This window comes from Wasmannia auropunctata, unplaced genomic scaffold (assembly GCF_000956235.1).
Source record: "Wasmannia auropunctata unplaced genomic scaffold, wasmannia.A_1.0 LD334196.1, whole genome shotgun sequence".
Classification (NCBI taxonomy): Eukaryota; Metazoa; Arthropoda; class Insecta; order Hymenoptera; family Formicidae; genus Wasmannia; species Wasmannia auropunctata.
The window spans coordinates 446,563-468,282 of record NW_012028694.1 but is presented as its reverse complement, the minus strand read 5'-3'; the positions used below and the strand labels follow the sequence as shown (position 1 = coordinate 468,282).

Below are 21,720 nucleotides of genomic sequence, written 5' to 3'. Positions count from 1 at the left end.
ATCGTTGCAAATGCAACATAATCTTTGGTAAAAATAAAAATTTGTATAGCGCTCACTAAAATATATCGTTTAAGGTACCGTCGCTAGCGCAATTAAGACCCGAAACCTTACTGTTACGCGCTCGATTGTCCCACAATGGAAGGACTATAAACCGAGGGCAGTGGACAAGAAATCCCTCGATTAGACTTGGCAATACAATGCCGATATAATCTGATCACTTAATCGGCAAAATATAATAGTGAATTGAACGATTACGCTTGCAATCTTGTACCGTGTGGCTACCGGAATACAAAGAGAGTTATTTCAGTGAAACTGAAGATAATATTATCCATTTGAAATAATATACTTTCGAAATAAACACTAATGAAATCGTAAAGCAAGCGCTTCCCACCAATGTTTCGCAAATTTTGCTTTATACAGCGCAAATTATGTAATACAAAGACACATATTGTACACAATATAAATTATATCAGTTTACTCTTTATCATTCAACATTTCTACCAAAACCTGATTGCCCGCATGAGAATACTCTCCAAAAATAATACAAACAAATGAATGTGAGAAGTCCCATTTTCATCGATATACTCTTCCTTCCATTTTAGTTATATTTTGTTAAACGATAACTAGGCCGCGCCGATGCGACATACGACTTGTTGACTCACGACGGTGCCGTGAGACGTGAATGTGATTAGTCTTGAGATTCTCATGCGCGCGCGGGGGTGACGAACCGGGATTGGATTTGGCGTGGGGATGACGCGTAGGGAGGAACGAAGGATGAGCCGTTTATCTCAGGCGTCGCTTTTCGGTTTTTCTCCCTCTCGCGATCTTTCGGCACTCTCGCGACGCGTCCCAGGCTCATCGCTTTCCCGAGAACCACGGCTTTCATCTCATCTCATCTCATCTCATCTCTCTCTCTCTCTCTCTCTCTCTCTCTCTCTCTCTCTGTGTCTCTCTCTCTGCTTACTTCATCCTCCTTCCTCAAGGGCGTTCCCCGAGACTTCATAGCCCCGACGCGGGTATATCCTCTCTCTTCGCGAAATAATAAGCTCACTCTACTAAATTTATCATGAGCAGCCTTTAGAAGCAGCAGCCTCCGCCAACAACGTGCGCCAGCTTATACCTACCTGATATTGTAACGGCTTTTAATTCCGTCATCTACCTTACGTTGCACGCATTCTAATTATCTTATGGCATCCGCACAAAAACACACACACACACATTCACATCCTGCTCTCCCCTTTTCTCTTTCTCCCTCCTCTCTCATATTTTGAAGTAATTTTAGCAACCAATTTTAATTGCTCAAATACTGCGTTATCGCATTTTGGCGTGAATTGAATAATCGCTAAAAGAATTTACTAATTGCCTTGAACATTTTCTATTGTATACAAAAGTTGAATTAAAATAAAAATACCTCCTACTAATTTTAAATTATACGTAGAGTTATCTATATTATATTCGTTATATATATTCGTACAGTTCTCTGAATAAAAAAATTATTAATGTACGTCAATCTGCGTAAAGCGTAAAATATATATTTATATCCCGCGTATTTTTTTATTAACTGCGATGAAAAACGGAAAAAAAATCCAAGAAATGCAAAATATTCCACGAGTTATTTTCCATTCAGAAAAATAAGCAAATTAACCAATACACCTTTCTCCTCTGTAAATTATCTGTATCGGTCAAGCAGGCATGCACACACATTTTTTTTACACTCTTAAGATTTTACGTAAAATCACATAAGTGTGATATACGTATAAAAACGTAAATATTATGTTGTTTTAAAATAAAAGATATATACTTTTCCCTTTTTTATTTATTTTATATAATCAATTATCGATCTTATTATATTAGAATTATATTATACTACATTGTGACGTAGTTATTTTTAGCTATATTACATTATAATCTATTAAGCTGTATATATCCCTTGAAAAAAAGCCCTAAATGCATGCTTAATTAACCGATTCAAAATATTGTTTGCTATCTTTCGGATTTGGTTTGATAGTTTTGGAATTTGGCTGCCAGTTTGCAGGACATACCTCACCATGCTTCTCGACAAACTGGAAAGCCTTGATCAATCTCAATGTCTCTTCGACGCTTCTGCCAACCGGGAGATCGTTGACGCAAAACTGTCGAAGAACTCCCTTTGTGTCTATGATGAAAAGACCTCTGAGAGCAATTCCCGCATCTTGCAACAAAACGTTGTACTTGTTCGCTATGGCCTTGTTGAAATCACTCAAAAGGGGATAGCCCAAATCTCCTCCAAGGCCACCTTGCTTCCTCGGGGTGTTAATCCATGCCAAGTGGCTAAAGTGCGAATCTGTCGACACTCCGATCACTTGTGTATTCAGAGCTTCGAACTCTGAGATCTGTTCACTAAATGCGATTATCTCCGTCGGGCAGACAAACGTACTGCAAAGGAAAAATATATATTTATAATTATTTATAATTATAAAAATTGAATATTGTAGTTACATTAGGTGTACATAAATGATAATCGACACAAAATTACGTACAAATCTAACGGGTAGAAAAACAGAACGACGTATTTCCCTTTATAATCGCTCAACTTGATTTGCTTGAAGTCACCTTTAACGACCGCGGTACCGGAGAAATCCGGAGCGGGTTTCTGAATTTGCGGCCCATCGTTGAACAATTTTGAGCTCACTGTGAAATTACGGACACCTCTCGCCAGCGATGTGTTGTCAGTTCTCGCCAGCGAACTGGTTGCAGTGGCAATCTGCAAACATGCTCAGATTGATGAGACGATGATCGTACGTCTGTTTGTACCGAGATGTTAATACAATCCAGAATTAATCATATTTGCATGCAATGAGTCGGCAAAATATTCGAGCTTAACCGAAACGTATGACAGGATACACAACTATAAGTCATTAGCGCTTACCAGCGTTCCACCTCGTGCGCGCAGCGAAGTGAGTAATCGAAACATTTTTTTAAAAACAGATAACAGACTTTAAATTCGCTTTACAATTATTTGCAAAACTCGCAGAATCGTAGAACTGAGGATTAGAGATACGCAAGAAATTTCGCCAACCTCTCTCACCCCGACACGCGAACTCCGCAAGCGGCAGATCCGGAATGAAAGGTTATGTTAGGAAACACTTTGAGATGATGTAAGTGCAAACCGTGTGTCGTATGTGTGTATAGGTATGTGTAACGTAAAAACTAAAGACAAATTCTACAAATAGTGCGCAAAATAAGTATTACAATAAATTTTGAAATAACAAATACAACACAATGTAATCTCGTAGAAATAATTATGAAATTAAAAAAAAAGCTTGATAGCGCTCAAAGCAAATAAAATAATTATAGTACTTTGCATCGATTTGAATAAACTATAATTATCTCTGATCAAATCCTTAAAATGAAAATTATTTTAATTTTTAAATTATCATATGTGTAAAATTGTTAAAAGTCAAAAAGTGATAACATGACAGTAAAATACAATAGTAAATTGCAAAAAATGTTTATAAGCAACACACACAAATGTAATCATATGTTTATTCAAGTAACAATATTATAGAAGTCTTATGTTCAATCTTATTAAAATATATATATATATATTTGTTTTCATATACTGTAGATGATATTTAGATTTCAATATAATAGTACTATTAAACAAACATTTGACTATTCACACATTGTGTATTATTCCTATCAAATTATATATAATTTCAAAATAATACGTACTCTTATAATCATATACATTACTTATATGTATAAATGTGTATTAAGAGAAAACTTTATTAAACAATGATACTAGGAAAGCAGATAAATGATAAGATTAAATTTTCATTAACTAAAAAAATCTCAAATATAAAAATTATCAAGGCTTATAGATTATAACTGATGCGAGAAAACGAAGAAGCCAGTTATTCAGAAATGAAAATTCGACATTTGAAAGTCATTATTTAACGATTCTTATTAGATTTTATATGAAACGTGAATCGAATTATTGTTAATTTAGTAACATCTTTATCAATTCACAAGAAAACGTATAATCACAATGTTATTCTCTAATAACGACAAAACGATATTTCATATACATGTGGATCCTATATTATAGCAATTTGAACAAATTTTTTCAATTGGAAGCCGTGGCGGTCGCGTTCTGCACGGGAGTAGACGTTGATGTAGATTCCTCCGTCACGATACGCCGATTTTTCTTTATCCTCTTCCATTCACCATTCGTGTAATTCATTTGGAAATGAGTTTCGACCAACATCGGAACGGTTGTTCCGTCCGACTGTGTTACCTCTTCTATATTTTCCGAGAGCATCACTGTGACTATATTGCCCAATTTTGGACAAGGATTATCTGCAAACGAAACAAACGATAGTATTGAAAAATAATTTATAATAGAAAAAGATACACACGTGAAAAATATATATACCTCTAGAACCAGCCATAAAACCTAAGATAAGGGCCTTCTCGGGTCGCGTTACTTTATTTGCAGTTCTAAACATTTCTTGCGCTTCCAACATTTGTTCTCGCTGTAATCCGACAACAATAAACAGTGAGAATTCTATAATATTTACAGCAAATCATACTCAATTAAATTAAATTAAACTTACCGTAAGAGATAGGCCTTTTCTTGGATTAGCTGCCGCATTAGGTTGCGCTGTCTGTATGCGAATCTGCGTGACTGTCTGAGCCGGTTTGACTGTTTGCACGGCGACCGGCATGGTTTCCACAGGTGTTATCACGGTCGGTGCAGCCACTGCTAGTACAGTAGCAGGCGTTGTGGTGGTGGTGGTGGTGGTGGTAGTAGTTAACGTAGTAGCTGTGTAACAACAAAATACTTAATCAAAATCCGAACGAAACAACACGATCATTAGGTATCTAGGCAGCCGGTCTTACGTGTTTGCTGTGTGGTCGTAACCGAAATACTGCTTGGCGTGCTAGGTGCGGTATAGGATTGCGCTGTAACTGCTACAGCTGGTGCGACGGGCGTAGCAGGAGGATTTATCGAGGCCAACCCTTGCGCGTACTCCGGAGTCGTCGGGGTTTCCGCGACCGGTGAAGTCGCTGAAGCCGCCGCTGCCGCAGCGGCCGCTTGTGCTTCCGCAACTTTTTTCTGCTGCTCCTCCATCTCCAACATCTTTCTCCTTTTCTTCGCTTGTGCGTATCCAAGAGGCTGTTCGTTAATATCAAGCAATTTAATACCGCCATCCTTTCGAATTCTACTGCTGACCGACGTTCTATTGGACATAGGAGTGTTTGTGAGCGACGGCGACCGAAAACCGCTCGTTGGAACTCTGCTTGGAATTCCCTTCAAAGGTGCTGAAAAGTTTCAAGTATATGCAATGCAGTATATCGCAAGAATAACACGAAGAACTATCGTAATAAGTACATTTACAAATTTATACTCACTTGTATCAGTCATTTTCCTCGGCATTCCTCTGCTCCTCACTGGTACAGTGGGAGCTGTGCTCTTCTTCAGATTACTAGCGGCGTCGGTACTTTTTTGAAGTAATTCTGCTCTCAAAGCTACACTTTTTGGTTTCCTCTTGAGAGTGAAATGTTTGACTTGCGTGGGTTGCTGACCTACCACCGACGCCAATGCATTCTTATTGAGATAATGACACTCTAAGGGAAGCATAGCAGGATCATTCTGTTTTTTCAGAATTTTCTTCAAATCATTGACTAAGTCGCCGAAAATTGGCCTATGCTCATCCAGATCAGCGATGTCCGTATTTAAAGAACCAGTCGATGGGAAAGTTTTCATCGCTTCGGATAGCATTGATACCCACAACTCGCTGTCCACAGCTGCAACCTCAATGATTTCCTCGAGTTCCACACGCCACTGTCAACAAGTTCAAATGATGAAATTATAGTAAAATAAGAACTAATGTAAAACAAATGAAAGAAATTCTCGCCTGTTACAAGATTTTTTCGCAAGGTGTTCAGAAAAGTCTAATTGTGATATAAATCTCATAGACATTATAATTTTTTCAACTTAACAAATGGAACAATCGTAGAGTGTTTGTAAATATTAATCCTACGTAGTTCTTATACTAAGCATTTCAAAAACATAGTTGAAGAAAAATCAAATGGATGGCGCATAAATAGGCAAATGCCTATGAAAAATGTAAATTTATTATTAATTTCACTCTCGCAGAGAGCGATTATATTTCGGGGGGGAAGGGGACAATACTCGTTGAAGATTCGAGGATATCAGGATAAACGTGAATGCTTACCTCTTCAACATTGCGTCTGGGTATGTGGAAGAACGATAGGAGTAGCTTGAGCTTGACCTGCGTCTGCAGATCGGGAAAACAATCCTTGATGTTCCGTAATACCTCGGCATTGAGTTGCGAGCAAATCGAGCTGCCGGTCCAGCTATCGTTCGACGTACCGAGCTTGTTATGCAGCCACAACGACGTATCACTGTCCCTCACGTTCGCCATATTGGAGTCGTTTGCTTCCGCCGCGTGCCGTACCTCACCGTAGTGCGCCACGTGCGGTTCCCGCCACGAAGCACGTGCGCGCGCATTTTACACGTTCAATCTTTAGGCCCGTTCTACAATACATAGATATCGTAGGTCGGATCGTAAGTTCCACAAATGTAAAATTAACTTTAACCTCGGTTTAACTTACTGTTAATCTCTTTCCAGTTACAATTTAGTCTTCCTAAAATAACATTTTATAAATATTCGAATTAAATTAATTGAGTAGTTCAGTAGTAAGCTAGAGATGGACAAACAAATGAATAGAACCAATCACAATGTGACATTCCTATCACATTAGGGTGCGTTCCGTGTATAGCGATCAGTGCACACAAGTGCACATGTTACAAACTTTCAGCACTGACAGACGACAGTGAATATGCGAAATGAAACGCAGCCATTCTTGGAAGTCTATAGGATGCGTGACGTGAATTATATATTTTCAATATAGTGTATTTCGAAACGTATATATGCACACTATCGTTCTCGACGGATCGACCAACGAAACAAAGCAAAACAAAGCACGTTCAGTGTCCAGTCCTACCGCCTACGTGACCATACGTGACCTACGTTTAATAGCCGGTAGTAGCTAGTAGCCGGTGTCGATTGTATGTCGTGTTGATTTTATCAGATACGCGGTTTTATGCTGTTCATCTCGATTTACACGGTTTACGTATCGTTTTTCACTGAAAATTGCAAACATGTTGGGTGCGACCACGACCAATGTCGTTTCTGACTCGCAGGAATCTGCAATAATAGACGAGGAAATATATAAGGACATAGAGGCCACGTTGTAAGTAATTTTTACTTAATCCTGTCGCTCGCATATTCACGATTCTGTATCACGAATGTATTCTTTCACACAATGAAAGAATCTCAATTTTATCTAAATTTTTTATTCATTTGTTTTCTCAAAGTGGAGGACAGCTTCCTATGCCCGATATAAATGAAGATTTTGAAGAAAAATATAATATTAACCAGTCCAGTGCCGCAGGTGTACCTATGGAAAAAAAGTTGAAGATACAAATCGACGATTATCAATACGACATATATGAAACCCAATGTAGTGATGATCAATTACATTTCCAGTACACATTTGGAGACGGTGGTGGACAGGATTGGGTGGTAAGCAAACACATACATACTCTTCCTGTATGATTCAAAATGTGCATTAAGTCGATTTATAACATAGTGTTATGTAGAGAAATTGAAATATCTTTTAAACTGCACTTGGGTCTTTTTATTTTATGAGTTAGACATTTACTATTGAGTAACATGTACCTACTTGCAGATAAATTCTGCCTCTTGATGGTAGATACAATTAATTTTTAATATCCTGTTCATATATTTTTGTGTGGGATATTTCATACAAACAATTTTTGTATCATCTTACTCATGAAATTGTGAGAAGCTAAAGATGATAAAAAGAAAGATGAAAGTAAGAGATCTCGCTTGAAAATGCTTTTATTGTCTAACCATTAATTGTATGCTGTACCAAAGTATAAGCCTGTTCTTTGTCACTGCACTGAACTGCACTAAAAATTTCTATCTGGTTTTTGCCAAATTTCAAATGTATATCTTTCATTTTAAGTGTACAATTAGTTCAACTACATGTAGAACAGGCCTTATAAATCTGCTTAGACTTGATTGTTTGAACTTTCATTTAAAAGATTATTAAAAGTGATCTGTCTATATTAGAATCATGTTTAAGCAGATTTGTATATTGCAGGGTATAGATTTTTTGTGTAGTAGATAGATTGGTGCTAAATGTATATCATAAGTGTGCATGACTTTCTTTTTAGTATAAATTAAACTATTTTATGAACTAAAATTTTATATGTTGTAATCTGTGATACATATAATTCTCTTAATTAACATTTTACATAGTAATAATAATAACTTTATAAGTTTGTTATATTTTTTTTTTTACATATAGTTTTCTCCATCACTAAATAAGGCGTATATTAAAATGGAAAAAACCCTGCCATTACGTTTCTCATGGGAGCAGTGGAAATCGAATATCTTTGGAAAATTATTTTTGCGTACAAGATTAGCTTATGTATACGAACAACATAAAAACGATCCAGTAAAACGGTGCCCCAATCATGTTGCACCGACTAACTATATTAATCAAAATATGTTACCAGAAAGGATAAAACATGTAGTCCACTGTGTTAATCACGCCTCGAGTATTTACGAAGAGGAAAATGAACATCTTTCGGTTTTAACGCCACTTTGTACACCTGAGGCCGGCTCGCAATATGTGCCAATGTGCTTTAAGTTTTTTTGCAAAAATAGCTGTACATCCGGTATGAATCGTAGAGAGACTGAGCTAGTATTCACGTTAGAGGATGAAAGAAAGCAGGTTTTAGCACGTCAAACATTGGGACTTAGGATATGTAGTTGTCCCAAACGCGACAAACAAAAAGGCGAGGCAGATCTGGAACAATCAATATCTGTCAAACGAGAGCTTGCTTTAACATCAGGCAAAAAAATATCGTCCTGCGACACTCATGTTTATAAAGTCGTGCTAGATGTTGTTGGTAAAGAAAATTATTTGTCGGTGTACAAACACGCATATGATGTTATGGCCGGTCAAGCGGCGAGAACCGGTCAGCATGAAGTTTTCAAGCCGTATATGGATGAAATATCGCGTAAAGTGCCTTTGAATCATTAATGACTTTAAATTTTAAATTCTCTTTTTTTATATCACGTTTTTCATTTTACAAAAAGAAATAGATTGTAAGTTTTAATAGATTAAAAATCTTTTTGTCATAAATGTTTTGTTTATTAATTAATTTTTATTAATTAGTTTTTCATCTTATAAGTATGCATGCCATGTGATTTTTATTAATTAGTCTTTCATCTTATAAGTATGCATATCACATGATTTTACTATACGATTTAAATATTCATGTTTAATGTTTACTAACGATTAAGTATTATGAATACTATTAAGTTAATTAAGCTAATATCAATACATATTATCTCTTAAGTAAACGTCCTTACAATATACAGGGTGTCCCAAAATTGGCGCATTCGGAGTACAGAACGTTATACTTTGTGCTAAAAGGAACAACTTTTTCCTTTAGCAAATTTTGATCTGATAAGTAATTTTGGCAGGAGAGCTGGTTAAAGTTAACGAATAATCGCTCTTGTCCATGCGGCGCTCAAGCCAAGGATTAGGAACAAGGGAGGAGCGCGCGCCGGCCTTGAGCGCGGCATGAACAAGAGCGATTATTCGTTAACTTTAACCAGCTCTCCTGCCAAAATTACTTGTCAGATCAAAATTTGCTAAAGGAAAAAGTTGTTCCTTTTAGCACAAAGTATCACGTTCTGTACTCCGAATGCGCCAATTTTGGGACACCCTGTATAAAACGAGCATCTTTTATTTTAAGCGATACTTTTATTAGTTTTTTACCAACTTGTGTTACTTAGCTTTTTTAGAAATAAGTTCCTTATTATAACATATTTTTAAATACTCCGCATGTAATGTTGTTAGTATACGTTCATGAATTAAGACTTTCGGTCACCGACAAATACTTACACCTTATATCTAAGAAAATTAGCATATTATTACGATATATTGTCACGTGTTAAATTGTCTCACATCAATGAAAAATAAACACTTTTGTTACTTTTTTCATAATAGGTTTTTGATTAATCCTTTTAATATGCATTTAATATGCGTTAATTACGAATAATAAATTTGTTAAAATGTAGCAGATAGTGTCTCTCTTCACATGTACAATCTGTCGTGTGCTCCATATTCCGATATTTGTATTTCAATGGTCTTCAACAATAATGCGTTTGGCAGTAGGGCAATATGCTGCGAAGACAGTATCGCAGAATCCTCGAGGCTCGCTACGTGTCTCCGCAATTGTACTTCTGTACCATTATCATCCCAAGCATGCAATGTCCATTCCCATGTACTTGAATGTGCCATCTTGGCGGGATATGTCATCCATGCCATTTCCTCTCCGTACTGTAAAAAATATGATCTTTATATATCTGCTAGTATAGATGTTTCGCACATTTTTTTCGTCAACTATGTAAAACACAAAGTATTTTTCAAGATAATGACAACTTATATAATATTATGATTTCTTTTCAAAATATCCGGACTATTTTGTGGAGTAGGTCTCGATATCGTTGAATAATGTCAGATAAAAATAATCGAATCTCGGTTCATATCACATTATCTCGTACATTCGAATTATTCTTTATCTTATCTTGTTCCGTTTCTATACAAATTACGTCGAGAAAAAATGATTCATTTTTTTATCTAAATTTTTATATCAATTTATACGAATATTTTTAAGATTCATATTAAGATTGATAAATTGTAATTGAATGTGCTGGATAAAGATACGGAAAACTATATGTTTAGAACAATATTTAATCCCAATAAATTATTATTTAAAAAATATAAGAGATACTCTTTTTTTTATACCAACAGTATAATTGATATAAAAACTGATATAAAAATTGATATTAAAACGATTACGGAATGATACGAACTTTGAATCGAATTTTTATTATCTCTTATCGATTTTTTTGCACAGACTTCATAAAAGATTAAAATAAAGAATGAAAAATATCATTTTCACACAAATGTGAGACAAAATTGTTTCGTGTTAAAAATGTCATACCTGAAAGAAAAACATATTGTTTTCGTGGTGGAATATGTAAAAAGCGTGGCGTCCAAAAGGAAGCGGAAGCGGGATTCTTGCGTTTCCAGAATAAAAATGGACTTGTGGCACCGCGTGAGTTCTGATGTGTTCCAGCAGCGAGTCAGGCGTCACTACTTCTCTGCAAGATTGCAAAAGCGGACATGTTAGTTGTACGCAGAACACGGAATCCGTGGAGCCGCCCCAGATCGGCGTCTGGGGCAAACTCAGTGATTGCTGACTGACATTCGCCGCGGACGATTCGACAATTTGCGAAGAAGAATCGTCATTGCGAGCTTTGCTGTCCCTCGACAATTCGCCGGTACTGGCCGACTTGGTGCGATCATTCAGGGATAATCGTACGCATAAATTATTGACATTCGTCACTCCATCGGGAATCGCCGCCGTTTCTTCCGACATTTCAGATACGCGAATTAGATTGTCCACGGAAGCAGCCTTTTCTCTGCCCCCGAGCAGCAGTCTGGCTAATAAGAATTGTCTCGGTTTCAGTGTAGCACAATTGTTCTTCGATCGGTTCACAATTGGAGTCTCCTCTTGCCTCTTGCTACTTTTACCGAACAATTGATCACGTAAGTTACAACGGCTGGTCGTGACAGGCGTTTTGTTTGTCGTCTCGGCGTTATCTATATTAAAGGCATCGCGAAGTGTTCTATGCAATTTATCCGCGAGAAGACACCGGCCCTGGCCGAGCCGAACTCTGCAGATCGGACAACGTGTCGTCTTCGGCCTGCAGACAACACACAGGATGTGGCCGTGAACACACTGCGAGACTGGAGGCGCAGCGCTTTCCAAGCAAATTGGGCATTCCAAGGCATGGACCTAAAAAGAAAAAATTTTTATAATAAATAGATACAACGTCCTAGATACTTTATTCGATAAAAAAAAAGTTTTATTTTTAATTGATGTATTAAACGTTTACTATTCTTTAACGGAGAGGAAAGAGCCATGTTTATGTTACAGCTCACAGTTTAGATTAATTGTTAATTATTAGCTTCCTGGATTAATAGTAAGTGGTTAATTCTGTTGCTAATGATAGAAGATTGATAATAGGAATTAATTCCGAACTAAATCCGTGTTAAATAAATGATCTATAAGAATAAGAAAAAAAAATCAATGATCCAAAGTTTTGAGTTTTAGAAGTGCATACGCACTGTTCCTGATAATGCATTTGCAAGATTTCTGGCTACATTCGGAAGTGGACCCTTTAGGGCTAGCCCAATATCATTCTGCTCCTCTTTTTGATGCATGCATCTCCAAATGAAAAAATTTAAATCTCGCACACCTTCCTCATTACGTATTAAAGTAGCGATGTCCTTGATCTTTAGCCCTAATAAATCGGTGTCATCAATGCCTAATAAACAATCGCCCGCTCTGATGGAACATAAGAAAACAATTTATGTGAATCAAATATTAAATTGGTTTACGCCAAAAAATATATTACATTTAATTTAATATAAAATTACGTATCTCTTACGTGAATATATAATTTAAAAGAAAAAAAAAATATTTTTAAATATATATTGGAATATTTACTTTCACGATATATTCGGTAATTTTTAAGATCAGGTAAAAGCTCTCACCTCAATCCTGCTAAGTCAGCAGGACTATTATTTTCGACATAGCCGACCCATGGATACGGATCCCATTTCGATTTGGTCAAATGAAATCCGCAAGATTTACCATGCATATACGATTCCACGTTGACTTTCCGCATTTTAAGGACCATCTTTCCAGGCGGAAGTGAATTCACATCTTCTTTGGGCAGAGACGTGATGATCTTCACATCTATCGCTTCCGTTAAAACCTCAGGATGCGAGAAATGCGGCATATTCCTTCGCACTTTATTATTATTTTTGTTTTTATGATTAATATTATATATAAAAGAAATAAAAATTACTTAACAATAAAGGAATATAACGTTCGAAATATTTCGAAATTCTTTTTGTATACATATAATAAAAGATTAATTTGCAAAAAAAAATTATTCGTTAATTTTATCTGTCACTCGATACGTGTTAATTCATTTTGATCTTCGAGATACCTTGACCAAAGCAGGACTGCTGTGGAAGCACTGGATCGCGTCTGATCTCTTGGCGCGAAAGAGAAAAGTCACTTACTTGTTTACCTTCACCCATTTACACGCTCTTGACATTGAATCTTACGTCATATCACGATGAGACGTATGCCGTTTCCCTCTTACTCTAATATATCGATACGCCTTTTAAATATTTTAAATAAAAAAAAATACATTTGTTACAGCCATTATATTCATTATATTCTAATTTATATAATACGTACATATATGGCAGTCTTTGCAATACGTGGAAATAGAATATTTTAATTAAAGTTTCTTAATAATTTACAGTGGATACACATGGTATCACTTAATTTACAAAAATTAAATGATACCATATGATTGCGTTAATAATTGTATTAACGCAACTTTTATAATACATTGTTATAACGCAGACAAATGTAATATTTTTTTTTATGTACTTGACTATCATCATTTCATTATAAAAAATCAGTTTTCATGTGAAACAAACAAGTATAGGGGAATGTATTATAATTATTTTGCTTAATAAAGTCTAGATATGTACATACATGCATACTTTGTACAATATTCCAATAAAATTAATATGTGACATATATCTTACATTTTCACTTATTCGGCATTGGTACAATGGAAGATCATACACCGAGATTGTCATTAGCAGGATCAGATTCAAAAGGCAAACAAAACGACAATCGTTCTTGTATATACTGCAGAGATGAATTTACTCATACTGTTTAATTAAACCATAATACGATTGTAGGAAGATCAAATGTAGAAAAATTCTAACATAAAAAATATAGTTTTTATACATAATGTACGATCAATTTAACTAATTAACTTTTGTGTTGAAGAATCTACTATTAAAATTCAATGGAACAAGTTAAAAAAAAAACTATAGTCCACGAATGAAAATAGCAATAAGGATGTTTCAACCTTTAGCAATATGTAAAAAATAAACTAGTTTTATAAAAATTGACTAATTATTTAAAATCAATTATTTAACGATAACTTAATTACTAAAAAAATTGATATAATGGCAAGAGGTATCAATCTCGTTTGACTGTTTACGTCTGAAGCCAGCACTGGTCGTGGATAAGTACATAAATGTTCAAAATAAAATGAACATTGCGCAACAGAGAGGATAATCTTACATACTCGTAGGTATAAAAAAATCTTAATATTGATAGATAAGCGTAAAAAAAAAAATAATTTCCTACTGGTACAATATATTGAGACATTGGCTCAGTGTATGTAGAGTAGTGTGCGCCATAGCTTTGAGAACTAGGAGATCAGAGTCCAGATGCAAATCTGAGTTCTCGATGGATTGTGCCAGGGCAAGATTGTGCTTCTCCACCTTCCTCAATTGCTCCTGGCAATTGGCAAAGGCGTCCAATACCTCCAGCTTGATGACAGGATTCCTGCTGGAATTCCCAGAATGTTCTCGCGGTGGCAACGGGGGATGACTGCTGGCTATCGCCCTGGTGTACATCTCTGTAACCGCCCGTAGCTTGTCCACCCATTCCTGGCGTGCTCGCGCGTCTGTGGCCCGCAGTTTGATCATGTCACCTGAAAGGGATATCGAAAACTCAACAGTTAGATTGTGTATCAAAAACATCGCACATAACCATTAGAGAGAAATCAGCTATGAGATTTAATCCAAGTCAGATATCTACCAGTAGCAGAATTCACGGTGAACGTGTTCGAATCTTCGTCACTGGGGGCTATTACGGCGCCTGCCAAATATATCGAACACCGCGGTCTCTGATTCTTCTCGGACTCGCTGAGGAAGTAATGCAGCTCGCCAGTCTCCGGGCTCAGGATGAACCAACGGTATTGCCAGCCCTTCATGGCGTTTGTATATTTGTGCAGCAAACCCTCGTAAGGATGCCTCGTTTGCACATTCATTGTTTGTCACTCTCGCTTCTTGGAAGCCTCTTACTTGACGAACGGTAGAAATCTCGCGCGAGATATGTCATCGGAGTTGAGGGTGATATCGTGCTCAGCTGATATCCACAGAAAGGTTAGGTTGTCGTGAAAAAAAAAAAAGGTTAAAGTTCCGTCACCATGTAAATACACAGCAATTACATATTACGTATATTACATACTCTGTCGTCTCACTCGCGGCCAGTTCGGCGTTCAATCATCTCACAAACGATTTAATATTACCACTCAAGATTCCTTTATGCGGGATGACCAAGAACCAAATGACGCGAGATCACGTGCAAATCAGAATAGTATACATGATACATAAAAATATTACATAAGATTATCTTGTATCACCTTACAAAGATGCAATTCTTATTTTTAAAAAGTCGTTAATATAAAAGCGAAAAATATTTCCAGGAAAAATATGCTGTAATTAATTTCTTTTATTAAGAAAATACAAAAGTTTCTTAATTCCTAAATATTCGTAGCAAAAAAGAATATAAGGTAACGCCTTCGCAAATATAGCATAATTAACAAAAATAAAATTGTTAATTAAGAAACAAAATTTGATAATAGTAGAATAGACTGAAATTATAAAATGAAAAAAGTCAATCTTTAAAATACATAAATGAGTCATTATGTCTTAAGACTAAAAAAAAAAAGATCTTAATTTCTAAACAAGATCACATAATCCATAAAACTAAGTAAATTAAAAAACTTTTACAAAGACATGAGACCATGTTTTATGTAAGCGCGGTGCGAACGTCTGGCAACTCGACTTCATAAACTCCGTCCTCGTGGCATTTTACGATTTTGATTTGGATAATGGAATTTGATGTTAACTCATCCAATTTTTTTCGTATTGCTTCCGAATATTGTCCATTTTTGACCGGTCCCAAATCTGTAACGAGGAACAAGATAAGTTTGAATATGAAAATTATCGTATCCTTCTAACTTACACAGACAATTTTGATACTTACTGACAATTGTACACATATTCGCCAATGCTGCAGGTTCAATGAAGTCTTTGGGCATTAACCTTATATTCTGATGCTTTACTGACTCAATATTACCATAATCAATAAAGAGAATTGTAGATGTTGTGTTCGATTCCTTAGGATTGAGGCACGTTGCTCGATACCATGCCTCCTCAAACAATGCCAAACACAATTCATTGGTTCTTGGTATATAATATTCCGTTGTCTCACAATATTCTTTCAACTGCAATAAAATAAGATTGTATTATCTTATTGTATATATGGTGTGTGATCAACATTTCGTTATTTACCATTGCGGGCATCACTTCAGAGACATGGGTTACCAATTGTACATCTAAAGGAGCCAACGTGAATTGATCTCCCCGTACTTTAAACAGTACCAGTGCTTGCACTGTATCATTCACGCGTCCTAAACTTGCCACTTCGATATCCTTCATCATGTAGCAAGTATAATCTGTATAAGAAAAATAATAAATATAACTCTTGTAAAATATACAAATATATATTATAAATTATACTATGGTATAATTTATAATATATAATTGTATAATAAAATAATTGAGGTAATTAAAATACATAGAGAAAGTAATGCATTGAAATTTTAAGTGTTTCATATTATGGAGACATTGAAAGATAGACTCAAGTCGCAGCATGATGCATTTGAAGTTTTTATATAAAAAAAAATTGTGATGAGAAACAAATGCAGCATTACTTTCAACAAATATTATAATTTGTGATTAATTACCATCACTATTTGGTCTTTTCCACCCCGGGATTAACAATTCATTTATTTTGTCATTAACACATTCTCCTGCAAGCGTGGTTAAACGAACTTCCTTATCCTTAGAAGAACCCTCGAATGTACATACTAGAGGTACTTCGTTGCCTGTTAAATTGCGAAGATACATGTCAACGTCTTGGTTTGTGGGTATGTCACGAGGAACATCTTTTAAGTATACTTTTGCCACACAGCTGTGATCCTGTAAAAGCATATATAGATTTCTTAATAAAAAATAATGTATTTTATTGTCTTGACAGGCAAGCGTGTCAATCAATACCTCTTTTGGAAGGTAACCTAATGGTAGGACTTTAAGAGTTTTTATGTCAATTTCGCATATATTGCCGAAATCAACGTATATTACCCTAGCTTTATTATTCGGCATTATTTTATGTACCATAGCACGATAACTGTTGCCATCAGTGTATGGCGCAATTATAATTTGTGTCTCATTTGGAGGTTCAGTGAAATATGGTGCTGCAATCCAATAAAAAATAAAAAAATATGTATATACATAAAATATATATACACCTATTACTTATTTAATCAGTTTTACCTGTCTGTGCACAATGTGCGACAGCTTGCATAATCTTGTTATAATGTTCTATAGCATCTTCTTCTAGAGAGCGTACAAACATATGGTAATGATTTCGATAACTTGTAAGACATACCTGAAGTCATAGTTAACAAAAAAGAAATAAAATTTCAATTCACGTTGGGAATATAAATATACTAAGATATTAAACACAATGATATTTAAGATATTGCTCATTTGCTACAACAGAAATTGTGATTTTTAGTTACTTGCAGAAAAAGAAATAAAAACAGAGGAAAAAAAGAAAATACACTTTAAAAGAACATACATTTATTTCTCTATCAGTTATTATACCAAAATTACATTTCAAAATTTATATTATATTATATAGTATTTATATTATTATATTAATATTATAAATACAATTAATATTACAAGTTAATGATTCAACTTATTTAAAAACATTCCAACTTATTTTCTGAAAAATCTTTAAGTTGTGTTCGTTGAAGCAAAATGAGCAATATGTCAAACCTTAGATCCATTTTTTAATTCAGACAGAATTAAAATATTTGATGAAGATTTCCAAGACTTCACAACCGCTGGAATTATTTCAGGTTTTAAAAGATTGGAGTTATTTTCAGGAGTTACAATTATTTCGATTTTAAGACTTTCTTGTTTGTGACTCTTCTCATCCATGATTGCTCTAAAGTCATATACTTGTCCCACCTAGTAACATAGAAACAAAGAAATACAGTAAAAATCTGTATCTGTATATCTATAATACGTATCTGTATGTATACCAAATATTTAAAAGATACCTACTTGCAATAATTCGGTGGATCGATTTACTTCGCATATTACTCCAAAGGCATAAATATTCAAAAACTTTTCAGGACAAGGCAAAACTTGATCTACTAATACATTTCTTGCATCATCTATTGCAATGAAGGACAATTTCGATGATGTTTCAGGACTCGGTGAAATATATATTCTGTACCAGGTACCATTTATCTTTCCGCAAACCAAGTCTCCTGCTTTTGGTCTAAAAAATGAAATACTTTTTATCAATTTCAATATAATATATGCTTAATAATATTCAGTAAATACTTGAAAATTTGTATATCTTTATAAATTCTATACACACTTGTAATCTGCAGATGTTTTAATGTTTTCGCATTCTTCTTGCATAACTTCATAAATCTGCACACATTCATCATTATAAACTTGTGGATTCAAAGACGTGTAGTAAACGTTCTTTTGCGAAGTTTCACAAAATTCTATGAAACCGTTTATTTGTAATTCGGAAGCTGCATTTTGTTTCAACAAATCAGCCAAAGCATCCAAGACACTAGGAGGTACTTGAACTGTGGAAATATTCGTACTTTTACTTGATAATGCTTTAGAATTTTCTTGCGATACAAACTTTTTCGCTGCATTATTTGAAGCACTTTCTGTCGCATGCGAAGTTGTATCTTTTGCAGCGGACTGTTCTTCTTTTATTTCTACTATTATCGTGTTTTCAGAATCGACAGATAACATTTTAACGGAAATTTTATCTTCCTCTTGTAGATTCCTGTACTTATCACTTGTGCCCGGTGTCAAACGAATTTTTCTAGCAAGTATAGGAAAATTACTCAAATCTCCAAGATCTTTCAGCTCGGCATCTTGTTTTAGTGTCTCATCGTTACCAAAATCAATAAAGTGGACCTTAGTAGGATTCAAGGATGTTACCATAGCTCGATACCAAAGATTTTCATATACCGCACCATAAGTTTCACCAATAACCGGCGACATACTTGGTGAATTTTTTATATCTTGCAACTTTATCATTAAATTGGTACGTGCATCTTTATCTTCTAATTTAAATACCCAATATTCATTATTACCTAGCGATAGTATGACTTCCACGGTTGTAAATTTATTTTTTGACAAGTGTGTATTATAAAAATTCGCATCGTCATTCACTGAGGTGTCGTTGGAAGTACCAGTTCCTTGTCTATTAGTATTTTCTCTGTCATTATAGCTAGTAGAGCCTTTGTTATTTTCTTTGGGGAATCCGTTTCTTTGAGGATAGTTTCTATCATTATTGAAAGTTTTATCTCTTACATTGCTATTACCCGGTCTTTCTTTGAGACTAGTCTTATTTGAATCATCTTTATAATTACGATTATGATAACTTTGGTCAGTGGAGCTAGTTGCTGAAGAGCATCCGTTATTTCTTCTTGATTGGTCAGTACTCCCGTTAGTATTATTATATCTGCGAAATCGATGTTGTTGAGGAGACTCTTTAGTATTTGTATCATTTGCTACTAGTTGGTCTGCTATTTTACTTTGAGATACATTATTATTATCACGTTGACCAGATACATGTCTTCTATCTTGAGTATTATTGATAGAATTATGTGTAACTATTGTATTACTCTTATGCTCGTTGATATTTGCACTTGTATTATTCGAGCATTCTGCTTGCGACACATTAAATGTATTGGGCCGTCGCAGTTTCACATCGCTAGATTTAGCCGTTTCAACATTGGGAGTCAACGTTTTTTTAATTTTATTTACGTCTTGATTAATTTGCAAGGAGATACCATCTATTAATGCCCTGCGAAAAAAATATATAACCAAATTTTAATTTCAATTAACAAAAATAAATCGAAATTAAATAATAAATTCAACTAAGCCATTAAACAAATAACACAAGAGAGAAAAGCCTTTAACGATCGAGGCTGGATCTTGATGCACATAACTGAAAAATGTTTTTAAAATTCACACAGAATTATTAGGCATCAAAATCTAGTCTCAATCATTAAAGGTCTCTCTCTCTCTCTCTCTCTCTCTCCCTCCCTCTCATGAAATAAATATAATTTTTAATGTTTATCTACTTTTTAATGTCTTTATTAATTATCTACTAAATTAATACTTTACTACTATTTACTACTATACTTTTCTACTATTAATAGTTAATTGCAATAAAAACAATTGTATCGTCGTACGAACGGTGTTTTTAAAATAAAACGTAGCATAGTATGGGCAAGGATTTGCATGGAAAAATTTATTTTCTTTTACTGAATATATAAACGTATAAACTTAAGAGACTATATATAAATATGTAGTTTAATTATATAAATATAATTACGGAATACGGTCACACTCAGCCTGATGTTGTGGCCAATCTTCCAATTGACAAGCTCTGCTACAATAGTATGTACGACATTTGTCGCAATGTTTTGTTGTTTTCGTAGAACAAACAGAGCAGTTTTGTACTGCAGTTTTCAATTTGTCTTCGGAATATTCATATAATCCCTGTAAAATAATTGCAACAACGGAATAATACATAAAATATATACTAAATGCATAATACATAATTTTTCTTAACTGTTACATTAATTATATATTTGCATAATTTCTTACTTTATTTCTTTGTTCACATATTTTGGAAATACGTTCTCCTATATCAGGACATGGTTCTGGAAATGAATATAAGGTATACCCACGTCCAAGAGAAACATGTCTTTTTCCATCTGGCGTGACAGTTATGACACCTCTAAAATAAAAAGAAACAATGTAAAATACAATAAATTTAAACAATTGTATTTCTTTTGAATTGTATTTACCTTGTCCATAATTGATTGGTATTGCTATAAGATTCATCAACATCAAAAACATTAGCTGTATGTGAACACGAAGGTAATTCATGGTCTACACTATGTGGTACTACTATTTGTGGCATTACACGTTTGTGTGACGAATGACCCATATTCTCACTAAAATTAAATATATATGTTATAATAATATATATTATATATTTACATATGCAAAAAAATATTTTTTCTGTTATATATATATATATATATATATATATATATATATACATATATATACATAGTCTGTTCCAAAAGTAATAAGATTATTTTTTGGGGGCTTAATCAGAATTGTGGGAGTGAATCCATTGGACGGGGCCTTTGGTACAATATGTTAGGTATACAATCTGACCCTTCTCAGTTGCCTCTGAGCCTTTCTAACAGTCAATACCGTCAGCAAAGTGCGTTGTAATTTTTGTACCTCGTCACGGAAATTCAAAGACTGTGCTGTATTTTGAGTAACGTTACGATCAAATTCTGAAGACAAAGTAAATATTCCCATAAGCTATTCTCAACATCTTTAATGTGTCGGAACCAGATTTTTCCAGTTTCACGCAGAATTTGATCGCTGCTTGAGACTGCTAAATTTTCACCCGTGACAAGACAAAAATTACAACGCACT

The 21,720-nt window shown here is 34.7% G+C and overlaps 6 protein-coding genes across 6 annotated transcripts in view; 1 reads left to right on the top strand and 5 right to left on the bottom strand.

Moving 5' to 3' along the window:
• Positions 1–1,798: 1,798 nt before the first annotated feature.
• Positions 1,799–3,136, bottom strand: LOC105459356 (peroxiredoxin-like). Its single transcript, XM_011705304.1, has 3 exons — positions 2,909–3,136; positions 2,520–2,743; positions 1,799–2,415 (listed from the first exon to the last, which is right to left on the bottom strand). Exons 1-3 carry the CDS (start codon positions 2,951–2,953, stop codon positions 1,956–1,958), a joined length of 729 nt encoding a protein of 242 aa, XP_011703606.1. The 5' UTR covers positions 2,954–3,136; the 3' UTR covers positions 1,799–1,955.
• A 338-nt stretch (positions 3,137–3,474) lies between these two features.
• Positions 3,475–6,448, bottom strand: LOC105459354 (negative elongation factor A). The gene is made up of 6 exons (XM_011705303.1): positions 6,225–6,448; positions 5,398–5,830; positions 4,885–5,307; positions 4,599–4,807; positions 4,418–4,517; positions 3,475–4,341 (listed from the first exon to the last, which is right to left on the bottom strand). Exons 1-6 carry the CDS (start codon positions 6,432–6,434, stop codon positions 4,109–4,111), a joined length of 1,608 nt encoding a protein of 535 aa, XP_011703605.1. The 5' UTR covers positions 6,435–6,448; the 3' UTR covers positions 3,475–4,108.
• Positions 6,449–6,820: 372 nt separating this feature from the next.
• On the top strand, positions 6,821–9,474 carry LOC105459353 (cellular tumor antigen p53). Its single transcript, XM_011705302.1, has 3 exons — positions 6,821–7,266; positions 7,391–7,598; positions 8,410–9,474. Exons 1-3 carry the CDS (start codon positions 7,175–7,177, stop codon positions 9,148–9,150), a joined length of 1,041 nt encoding a protein of 346 aa, XP_011703604.1. The 5' UTR covers positions 6,821–7,174; the 3' UTR covers positions 9,151–9,474.
• A 633-nt stretch (positions 9,475–10,107) lies between these two features.
• Positions 10,108–13,313, bottom strand: LOC105459351. Its single transcript, XM_011705300.1, has 4 exons — positions 12,745–13,313; positions 12,316–12,535; positions 11,126–11,983; positions 10,108–10,458 (listed from the first exon to the last, which is right to left on the bottom strand). Exons 1-4 carry the CDS (start codon positions 12,990–12,992, stop codon positions 10,213–10,215), a joined length of 1,572 nt encoding a protein of 523 aa, XP_011703602.1. The 5' UTR covers positions 12,993–13,313; the 3' UTR covers positions 10,108–10,212.
• A 104-nt stretch (positions 13,314–13,417) lies between these two features.
• Positions 13,418–15,482, bottom strand: LOC105459352 (oxysterol-binding protein-related protein 11-like). The gene is made up of 3 exons (XM_011705301.1): positions 15,326–15,482; positions 14,894–15,223; positions 13,418–14,786 (listed from the first exon to the last, which is right to left on the bottom strand). The coding sequence occupies exons 2-3, from the start codon at positions 15,123–15,125 to the stop codon at positions 14,434–14,436; spliced, it is 585 nt and encodes a 194-aa protein (XP_011703603.1). The 5' UTR covers positions 15,126–15,223; positions 15,326–15,482; the 3' UTR covers positions 13,418–14,433.
• An 87-nt stretch (positions 15,483–15,569) lies between these two features.
• Positions 15,570–21,720, bottom strand: part of LOC105459350 (tudor domain-containing protein 1-like) — a 9,145-nt gene continuing 2,994 nt past the window's right edge. The window contains 13 exon segments of the mRNA XM_011705299.1: positions 15,570–15,893; positions 15,896–16,047; positions 16,127–16,367; positions 16,435–16,598; positions 16,890–17,124; positions 17,203–17,399; positions 17,479–17,593; positions 17,989–18,183; positions 18,280–18,499; positions 18,602–20,059; positions 20,594–20,760; positions 20,869–21,001; positions 21,072–21,221. Of these exon segments, the coding sequence (XP_011703601.1) occupies positions 15,867–15,893; positions 15,896–16,047; positions 16,127–16,367; positions 16,435–16,598; positions 16,890–17,124; positions 17,203–17,399; positions 17,479–17,593; positions 17,989–18,183; positions 18,280–18,499; positions 18,602–20,059; positions 20,594–20,760; positions 20,869–21,001; positions 21,072–21,221 (3,454 nt within the window). The 3' untranslated portion in view covers positions 15,570–15,866.